The sequence below is a fragment of the Sorghum bicolor genome, chromosome 6 (genome assembly GCF_000003195.3).
Source record: "Sorghum bicolor cultivar BTx623 chromosome 6, Sorghum_bicolor_NCBIv3, whole genome shotgun sequence".
NCBI classification, from domain to species: Eukaryota; Viridiplantae; Streptophyta; class Magnoliopsida; order Poales; family Poaceae; genus Sorghum; species Sorghum bicolor.
The window spans coordinates 51,470,311-51,480,374 of NC_012875.2; the positions used below are offsets into that span (position 1 = coordinate 51,470,311).

The 10,064-nt window shown below is 39.9% G+C and overlaps 2 protein-coding genes across 2 annotated transcripts; one reads left to right on the forward strand and one right to left on the reverse strand.

The window, feature by feature from the left end:
- Nucleotides 144-5,959, reverse strand: LOC8082865. Its single transcript, XM_002448169.2, has 6 exons — nucleotides 3,915-5,959; nucleotides 2,626-2,831; nucleotides 2,326-2,506; nucleotides 1,091-1,176; nucleotides 892-977; nucleotides 144-535 (listed from the first exon to the last, which is right to left on the reverse strand). The coding sequence occupies exons 1-6, from the start codon at nucleotides 4,062-4,064 to the stop codon at nucleotides 315-317; spliced, it is 930 nt and encodes a 309-aa protein (XP_002448214.1). The 5' UTR covers nucleotides 4,065-5,959; the 3' UTR covers nucleotides 144-314.
- LOC8056033 (UPF0426 protein At1g28150, chloroplastic) lies at nucleotides 7,274-8,698 on the forward strand. The gene is made up of 3 exons (XM_021462439.1): nucleotides 7,274-7,460; nucleotides 7,558-7,680; nucleotides 8,237-8,698. Exons 1-3 carry the CDS (start codon nucleotides 7,356-7,358, stop codon nucleotides 8,417-8,419), a joined length of 411 nt encoding a protein of 136 aa, XP_021318114.1. The 5' UTR covers nucleotides 7,274-7,355; the 3' UTR covers nucleotides 8,420-8,698.

Here is a 10,064-nt window from a genome sequence, read left to right on the forward strand (position 1 = left end):
ATTGACATAATATTTTGATACAAATTAATACTGAACGAAAGTAACGCATTGTCGCATAGTACCTAGATGCATAAACACAACTAGATAACAGTAAACTCATCTAGAATTTTGAAGAGTTACATAAGAATGTATCAAGTATGATATCCTAGTGATTAATCTCCAACGATACACACTAAAAGCATCACAAGTAAGTATTAATAAAAGAAAAATAGGAACAACTACTACAATGGCATGGAGAGAGATGTTAAAAACAACACATGACACACTTAGTCATCAATGACTATGAACTTGTTGATCAGTCATGTTCATGTTATTCATTTGAAGGAGTATCTATGGGAAAAGTAGTTGAAGTCGTGGTGGTGGATGTTGTGCTCCTTTAGCCATGACTGTGCCACATCGAAGAGAGAGGAAATACGTTCTTGGTCACCAGAGTTTGGAGTAGCCCACACTTCAGCATCTAACTTGTATGTTGCAAGGCCAAATGGGGAAAGTGCCATATGATTGAAGGTTTGCACACAATCTAAAGCAACAAGATCTACAAGAATGTGTGACAATGTCATGCTTTTTCATCCAAAAAGATATTTATTAAAACAAAAATATTACACATTTCATCTTCCATATAACACTGAGAAACAAAAGTTTTACTGCTATATGATATATTATTGTTGAAATGAAGATGTATAGATAGTGTATATGTTGATTTAGAGAAAAGGTAATAGAAACAAAAAACACATGTTGGAGGAACTTTAGGTTTTAATAGATTGGCAATAAAGAATGCTTGTGATTATAAACATACAAACACATAATCAACCATTGACTTTTTATAAAAAAATTATAGAAAGAGAGTAAATAAATATTTCTTATTACTACCTTTTTATAAGTGTTGCATACCTTTGCATGTTGAAAGGCTATGGTAGGTCAAAAAGCAAGTATTTAGATCTTTTTGATTCTTCGCAGGGACATGACTTGTTGGATACCTAGAGGATAATAGAAAAGAAGTAAAATCATGGTCATTATTTAATTTGTGAATGCCAAATATGTATAAATATTTCAATTTCAAGATGAAAAGTAAATGATTATGTAAACTTACCAAAAAACCGACATCCAACTTGATGGTGAGAGCTCTGCACTGCTCAAAGATGATAGGGAAGGACAATCATAGCACAGATCATACACCTAAACATAAGAGAAGAAATGCAAATAAGAAGACCATAAAAAATAGATGATTTTATGGACCACTAGAAAATTCACATTTAATCCTAACTCCATCTAATGATTTAGAGTTCTGCACGTGGCTTTGCATAAACAAACAACAAGCATGTTTGTTTTTTGACTGCTACTGTAGCATTCACTCAACAGTAACTATTTCCTCACCCTTTACAACCCAAGCAGACGTAGTATATGGGCCGGCCCATCTGTACCAAACACCCCCATCAATCTCGTGACTTTTCCTTCTAAGAATGGTGTATCTAGTGACCGTAGGATCAAGATCAAACGGGCTCATCCTTGTGTTGTTCTCTATATATACGACCCTCCCCTTCCATCGTCTCCACCTTAACCCTACCCACTCTTCCGCCGCATCCAGCCTACCCCACATGTTATCTACCCAAAATTTCCCCAATACAGGCAGGATTGATCAACCAACCATCATCTGCTACACCTATGGCGCTATCTAAGAGATAGATGATGGTGTCGCTCGTCATCGTCTCCCACGATTACTATCGTCTTCCACGATTACTATCGTCTTCTTCACTTGCTATGGTGAGTCTTCCGCCTCTAGAATCAATATTTTTTTTGGAAAGCGCCGTTTGGTGTGGCCTTCATAGGAGGCTAGGTGCGGGACGTGGGATCGAACCCCCACCAAGTGACTCCTCCCTTGGAGCCTTCACCACTGGTCCAAGCACATCTAGATCTGATCTATTGTTTTCCCATAGTCCTTTAATTTCTGTGTACTCCACCAGATCAAAGCTAGAAACGCCATATCTTCCTTATTTGGAAAATAAATCTTGCGGTAGAGAAATAGGAACATCTTAATTTCAATAAATTGTGTATGCTAACAAATTTCTCTTTCCATCTGATATCTGTAGGGGATTTGTGCATGTATAAAAGTTTGAAACATGTGGAGGACATAGAAGTCGCTAGATATAAAGTTATTAGAGCTACATACACTGCAAGAGGGCATCTTTCAAGTATTTAGAACCTGGCTCAACTTATGAATGGACGCCAGACAAGGTATTTAGGTGGGGTGCATGTCATAAAGTGTGTAAATTTTGGAGAACATGAATGCTAGAAGTCAGATTTGAAGATAATAATGGGGCTGCATACCTTGTCTACAAAAGGTATCCTTTCATAAGGGGAGTCAGGTTCAAAATACTTGAAGAACAACTCCCCCTTGCTTTCAACTCCAATAGCGGACATGTGTGATGGTGCTTGATATCCATGAGTGTCCATCCAATTTATTGCACCATAATGGTTATCCTGATTGAATCTTCCATCATATAACATGCTACAACCATTATGCCATCAATGATAAATGTAAGCAACACTAGTACCATAAGCTTTCATTTTTTCCAATTATGTACAAAACTTTTATGTAGATACTAGTACATGTATACCCGTGTGTACCTTTGTGAAGTAGGAACATTTGTCATGTTGGTGTACAATTGAATTGCCGAAAGATATGGCACGAAGTATTGGACCACTGTCTCACCCGGAGCGATGCACACTGAAGTACCAACACCACAGGCGCTCCACTCATAGAACCTATTCCAAAGATCTCCAAGGTAGAAACATTTGACTCCATCTGCAATCTTTTCATAACAGCCGTTTGGCTGCAATTAAAAATAAGAGAGTTTGATTAGTTTAGCTATCATGTCTTTAGATTAAAAAAGATGCATCATATCCCAAGTGCATTTTGACCTTCATAAAAAAGGAAAATCGTTGGATTTGGTAGCTCTAGTGAGTCGTTGTACATGAGGCTATGTGAACACAAAAGTAAGCAAATATCCTCGCTAACACCCATGATAGTTTGAGAATGTGTGTGGGTTGGGGATGGGTGAATCAATTGTAGTCGATCTCTATTTTGGAAGTTTCTATTAATTATGTAAGCAAGAAACATGTTTTTTTTATTTGTTGGGTGGGTGGTTCTTTTTTTGGTGGGGTTGTGGGGTAGGTAGGAAGTGGTGGTTGGAAACATTAAATTGTCCTGTATAGATAATCTAGAAGAGATTCTGATTATTACTTATTGTCACTTTTGTTCCCCTATTGAACAAAAGAGATTGTGAGGTATGTGGTCTTTTATGTTGAGATCTACGTGCAGTATGGTCTAACTAAGTGTTAATTTTGGTATGAGTTTTTTTGTGAGAAAGGGGAAAATTTTAGCTAGAAAAAGAAAACAAAAGCGCTAAATTTGGAAGAAAAATTTTAGGATTTACACAAGCTATGGCTCTAATCATAACCGTTAATTCGAATGATTGCGCAACTAACCGTTTGCAAACGGTCCACAACATGATACCCCGTAACGACATAATGTATAGTAACCGCCCCGCAAATATACTTCGCGCCTAAAATTTTTGAACCTAAACTTTAGATACAAATCACAAGCGACACTAGCAAGCCCACGATGTAAATAAACAAAAACCAGCATATATAGCATAAATAAGATCACATAGTCTTGCCATGGGGAATAGTTTTGGTCCTTACAAGTCCATAAGCACAAAAATCTAATTTTATCCACAGTCCTTACAAGCCAGTCCCAAGATCAAACAAAAGAGGCAGTATATCCGGACCAAATCACAGAAAGTAGAGAGAAAAGGGAATCCGAAATCCAGCAAAACCACAATCGATCTCACAAGATGTGAAGAAACATAGATTTGCAAAGCAAAATTTTAGAAGCTAGTTCAAGATGTGCTTACCAGTGGAAGGTAGGATGCCATAGGGACCGTGTGCGCCTTTACGACCGGTGTAACACTGTCAAGAAAAGACCTCAGATTGGAGTGGGTCCCTGTCGCCCCGTCAACAGCAGCAGCTTCCCCATGGGCGCTCGCACTGCTGGAGCTCGCCATCTCTCACTCTCTCTATTCGTGCCCCCGACTACAGTGCCTCTGGTCCAACTTTTTGCATCTGCAGACTTCAAAGGAGAGCGGAGAGGCCAAACGAAGATGTGGTTTTTTTCAGGGGCGAAGGAGCATTTTTGGGAATGCCATAAATGTTTTCCAAGCGAATTGTGGTATCCCTCCCACTCCAAGGATGTGCTAGCTCTTAATTACCTGCCAACTTTATGCCCTTTACCCATTGGTTTCCTTGCTTTGGCCATGTCAGTTGGAGATATTGATGAAGTGGCTTTTTTGGGGGCATTTTTCTTCCAAATTTAGTTTTTGCATTTTTATCATTTTCTGCAACGAGGAGGCGTGACCACTGTCTTTATCGACATAGACATGAGCTTAAGGATATAAGCCATGTTCTGTTTTTCTTTTTTATACCGAGAAAAAATGTGACATGGCTAAGGACCATGACAAGTGGATGAGTACGTGCTTCGTTAGCGTGACTTGCGTGTCTTGTGTTCGTGATACGTGAACAGAACCGAAAGTAAAATGCGTCAAGCTTGAAAGAGAGTGCTTATACGGCTACGCCGCCTGATCGCCGCGCACGGATTGCTTTTCCTTTTGTTTCCTTTTTCTTTTTTTTTTCGAGAGCCATGGCTTGGTTTTCTCTATTGTTTTCTAAAACTGTTTAAGCACACATACCAACCCCTTAGCTTTCTGATGTATCTACGTGGTTTATTCCTCACTAAGTATACAAACTCATTATTTATTACTACTACTACTAGTTACTCCCTGGGTCCTATTTAATAATATACCTAGAGATTTTAAAATATATTAATAGTAGATAATATAAAAGACGTATGCACCCTTTATTTTCTGATCAAACATTATCATCAGTGTGATTAATAGAAATTAGTTGATAAACGGCAAGTAATAATCGACTATATGCAACTATTTATCTAGTGCAAACTATTCTTCTATCCCTAAATTAAATACCTTGTATTTGGATACACTTTTAAAATGCTTGCATATAATATAATAATACAAGAGGGAGTAGCACAAATGGTATTCTGAATAATTATGTAATATACAGTAGAAACGCTAATCTGCTATCTTCTATATATTGGTTTATTTAAGTAACTTGAGGATAGAAAGATGCGTCAATAGAAGTAGCGAAGGAACTAGGAAGCTTCCTACTCATACACGATGTGTGTGAAGAGGTGCGTACTGTAGATGTTGCTATCTATCCGCACCGCGCATCCGCAGGCGCAGGCGGCTGATGTGCAAGAAACTGAAACATGCAGCGGTGAGAACAGAGATAGAAATACTTTAAAAAATTAAGATAAAAAAGAGCAGAGCTAGAAATATATATATCTACAAAGGGCTAAGTGCTAACGGGTGAATAATCTATTATTACTAGCTCCGTGTCTTACCAGGAGCAAACACACACCTAAGAATCCCATCGTATTACTATCATCGTCATTGAATTTGACCAAAATTCAGAAAAAATAACTTCATAACACTTGTTTGTGTCAATTTATATTTAACTCCTTAGTTTCAATGCAAAATTACATATAAGTATGGCCACCCATCACACGAAAAATTTTATATTGTTTTTCAACACTACTTCAATAATATTATTCAGCGAAGAAATAATGTTTTTCTTCCACAATAAATCAACATAATTTAAACTTCAGCGAAACAAACAGGGACGTACGTTTTTTTTGACAAGTGTTAAACTCCTTAGGCCAGTCTCAGTGGCCCGTTTCAGTGCATTGTTTCCAAAACAAATCCGCTGACAAGACATCAATGAAATGAATAATGAAACAACCTCCACAATGCATGAGTTTCATCTTAACGTTTCCTAGGCTGGGCAAAGCATTTAATTACTGCAAAATGATTGGATCACATGCAAGATGGTGAAACGTTTTAGTCCTCAGAGCAAGTATTATAGTGGGCTGTAAGCTGGCTAAATGCTGAGGTGGAGGAGAGAAGGGATGAGAGAGAGGAGAAGCGGGCTCTAAGCTTACAGTCAGCCTAGGCACAGGAACCAAGAAACTTTGTGAGAGAGACAAGTGGGTCATGTATTAATAGTTAATAGCTAACTATTGTATGGGTGGGCTGGGAGAAGGTTGCAAGAAAACTTACAGCCAGCAAGTGAGCTATATTGTTAAACTTGCTCTCAGTGGGGATTTCATCTCGTTTCACCGCGTGAGAAACAACGCCATGGTGAAATTACTTCCTTCTCTCTCCTCTTCGTTTCACGCAAAAAGTACAATTTTGCTGACATGACGCTCTAATAAATGTGCATGACATACTGATGAAACCTCCACCGAGACTGGCCTTAGTTGCCATGCACAAGAAACCATGAGCAGAATGGATCAGCTACCTACGATTTCTTCACATTTTACTATGTACATACCCTATCTCCTCCTTAGCAGCTCAAAATGCAGGTATTTCTAGCTATGGAGGAGATAACAGGTTAGCGTTTCAACTGAAAACTCAAACATAGTATTCTGGCCTTCTGGGAGGATTATAAATTTCAAAAACTGTAAACATTATGATACCAACACAGATAAACTGGGTCATACTTATTTTTCAACATCTGTTTAATTTTTTTTTTGAGCCCCCTAGTCACTCGTTTTGGACAGAAAGATTATATAAAAAAGCTACTATAGAACCGTATCTAGTGGCGGTAACCAACTTTCGTCCACCAAGTGACCAACTCAATTGGATGTACTCATGTACACGTACTTCTTACCGCAATACCACCGTTGCATTTGGCGGCAATTTAACCGAGTCAGTCGGCAGCAAAAAGATTTGCAAAAAAATTGACTTAGACTTTTATTTTTCAAAAAAATATAATGCAAAACATAGAAAATAAAAAAAAACCCACCTCGGTGGAGACTGGAGAGCGCCAGAGCGGGGACCGGGGCGGGGAGGATATGACGGCGGCGTTGCAGTTGGGAAGAGGCAGAGGCAGCCCACAGCCCACGGCGCACGGTCCAGCAGCGGAGCACCCGCGTCCGCAGCTGCTCGGTCGAGGCCTGAGGCCGAGGAGCCCGCCCATCCGAGGCGGCCTCGCGCTCGGGGCTTCGCAGATGGACCGAAGTACCGAACCTTCTCAAACCAGGCACGATGTCTGGGCCGGGATCGGTTGGCCCGCTTTTGCCCCGACTCGCGCGGCTGCCCCGCTCCATCCAACCACGGATCCACATCCACCGTCCAGCTCTTGCTCGATTCCGCGGACTGCAAGGAAAATATCCTCCGCCGCATCGGGCTGCGAGGCAAGGAGTTGAGGAAACTTCTCGAATGGCCGAACGCTGGTGTGGAGGCGTTTGCTCGCTATCCATGGCGACTTCTACGGGTACTGCCACTGCTCTGCTCCGCCCCAGCAGGCCGGCAGTTCCAGCCAAGGTAAAGCCGTACAGCATCAAGCTTAGAACAGGAACCCTCGCGTACTTTTGCATTTGCACGAGTTTAACTGTCGCTTGTGGTTGACTGGTTGGCGCAGAGGAGGTGTCTCCATGGGGTTGATGGGCGGACGACGACGAGTAGGAGGAGGGGAGCTGCAGTGGTCATGCGAGCTTGCTTCAACCCTCTCGGCGACGAGCGCATCCTCCGAGAAGCCATCAAGGTAAATTAATTTTGGGTTCTCCACCTCTGAAGTCCTTTTCTTAACCCAGGGTTGGGGATTGCTCCAACTTGTTCACTCTATACATAGTTTCTTCTGTGGGTATGTGAAATTGACCGTTCAATCCGACTCTTACACCTGGATAGTTTGGTTCCTGCAGTTTGAGTTTCAAATTCAGTACCTGTGTAGTCGTGTGTATGGCCGTACGCTTGCAAAGTTTATCCTGGAAAGGGGAGGGGAGTTTATGCAACAGTCGAAAACTTCAGTGTTGTTTCAATGTAGATTAACTCTTGATTAAGCTTTTCAGTGGCCATGCTTTAGGCGAAACTAACAAAATTGAAACCTACTAGGCGGCTAGACTTGATATTTAGGCGTACTGTTTAATACTTCACTGTCATTTGGCAGTCGAATCAACTTTGGGAATCAGAATGCTTTGTGGAAAGGGAAATTGCAGAGGTGGTTTCAGGAAGAGTAGCTATTCATCAAACAATACTAATACGTTCTTCAGTCTAGAATTTACTTTTCTTGCTTGTTGATATTCTAAATGCACTGTCCACAGGAGCCAGTAGCATTCTTGGGTGGCGTGTTTGCTGGTCTGTTGAGGCTTGACCTGAATGAGGATCCTCTCAAGGAATGGATAAGTCGGACAGTGGAGGCTTCTGGAATAGCTGAGGAAAACAGCTCTGAAGAATCAAGTGAGGCAGATCAAAATGATGCACCTCAGCAAATTGAGATTGAATGAGGTCCATTGTCTACCTTTTGTTCACTTGATACTTTTCCTTTTGTTTACGTGCTTGCTCAAATTTTGTTTGGGCTTATATTGTTCTCAAGTCAAATATTGGATCAACATTGGTAATATCAAACATTGGGCCCTGGTTTTGTTCTACCACTCCTGTTTTATAATATGAAGCCCCAGTCCTCTAGACATGGTTAAACTTGGCCATTAGTAGAATACAGTGTACTACCAGTAAATGGAAAGTTATATGTGTGAATGAAATGAAAGTCTATTGGCATCATTTTTTACAGCTAACTTTACATGAATGCAGCAATTCATTTCTCAAAGTTTGCAAACTTTGACTCTTGTGATGTGTTGGGGCATTATATTGTTAAATGGAGGCAGTCGTTGGCCAACAATAAAATGAATTCACTGATACATGTATTAGGGGGTAGCTGGATAATCAAACATTATTTCGTGTTTCTACACTGACTGGTGTAAGTGGTAAGGACCTGAAGTCAATTCTTGCCTGCAGTGCTGCTTTATTAAAAAAGGGAGAAAGGATATTTCTGTCCTTCTTGTTCTGTTGCTGACATTAGAACAGTATATTGTTCACCTCGTGTATCCATTGGCTTCAAGTGAAGTTTTAAGTTACATCCGTTGAATACTTAAAATGTAAGAGACTAAGAACAACCTTCAATTGACATGTAGAAAGGATCCCGCAGGGCTTTTTGGTGAATAGGATTTAAGTGGACATCACATCCGAATTTGGAGTATTTATGGCTTACTGAAAGTGCAGTGTATTAATTTATGATTTCGAAATGTTTTGGTTTTGGACAGCGTTTATAGAGGATTGAACTGAATATTCAAATGGAGCAGTCTGCTATACTAACAACTAACTACACATCAAAATAATAGTAAAAAGAAATCAGCTCTGTGTGTTCCATACAAACAACTTCTATGGAGCCCCACTGCCTGTATGCAGGTTTGGTTGCATACTCCAAGAAAATAAGAGATACATAATTAACTCTGCAGATCTCAAACTGAAATAAAATTTAAAGATCTTGGCATTTCCATTACATGATTCAGATTAAATTTGTCAACAATATAGCCGAAGTCTTTGAGTAAACAAAGGTGTCTTGGACAGATTCTTGTGGGGAGAAAAATGTGATATGTTCTTAGTGGCAAAAAGAACCAGAATTCTTTGGAAAACTAAAGGTTACAATAAAAGTATCATTTCTTTTCACTAATGTATTGCATATTCCTCAGGTATACTTGGTTATAATTTTTCTTTTGATTGCTAGTAACTGTTTAACTTGTTATGTCCTTCTCTCTTGTTTTTTTCTAGTATGATGCTACATATTTAAGACAGTGGTCCTATCATGTCTAGTGTCCTCCTGGCATATAATGTTAATGCTGTAAAACCTAGGCGCCAGTATCTGATGCGTCAGCATTCTTGACTCAAGATATGTATCATTATCATCCTAGAGTTGGAGTAAAGCTCGCTATTTTACAAATTTAGATTAATGGAGGATAATCTGTAAGCAGTCCTCTTTTGCCTTACTTGTGCGAGAAAGGTACCACTTCGTATGAGTTTGGCGGATCTCGTCTTGGCTCCTGCTTTCTCGTTTCTGGGATACTCTTTGCATCCCCTTTTGTTGCAGTGATAAAT

Coding starts and splice junctions, on each gene's coding strand:
- LOC8082865 (XM_002448169.2), bottom strand. CDS start 4,064: ATGGCGAGCTCCAGCAGTGCGAGCGCCCATGGGGAAGCTGCTGCTGTT. Junction 2,832..3,914: donor TGGCATCCTACCTTCCACTG/GTAAGCACATCT, acceptor TTTTAATTGCAG/CCAAACGGCTGTTATGAAAA. Junction 2,507..2,625: donor AATGTTCCTACTTCACAAAG/GTACACACGGGT, acceptor TAATGGTTGTAG/CATGTTATATGATGGAAGAT.
- LOC8056033 (XM_021462439.1), top strand. CDS start 7,356: ATGGCCGAACGCTGGTGTGGAGGCGTTTGCTCGCTATCCATGGCGACT. Junction 7,461..7,557: donor GGCCGGCAGTTCCAGCCAAG/GTAAAGCCGTAC, acceptor TGGTTGGCGCAG/AGGAGGTGTCTCCATGGGGT. Junction 7,681..8,236: donor TCCTCCGAGAAGCCATCAAG/GTAAATTAATTT, acceptor CACTGTCCACAG/GAGCCAGTAGCATTCTTGGG.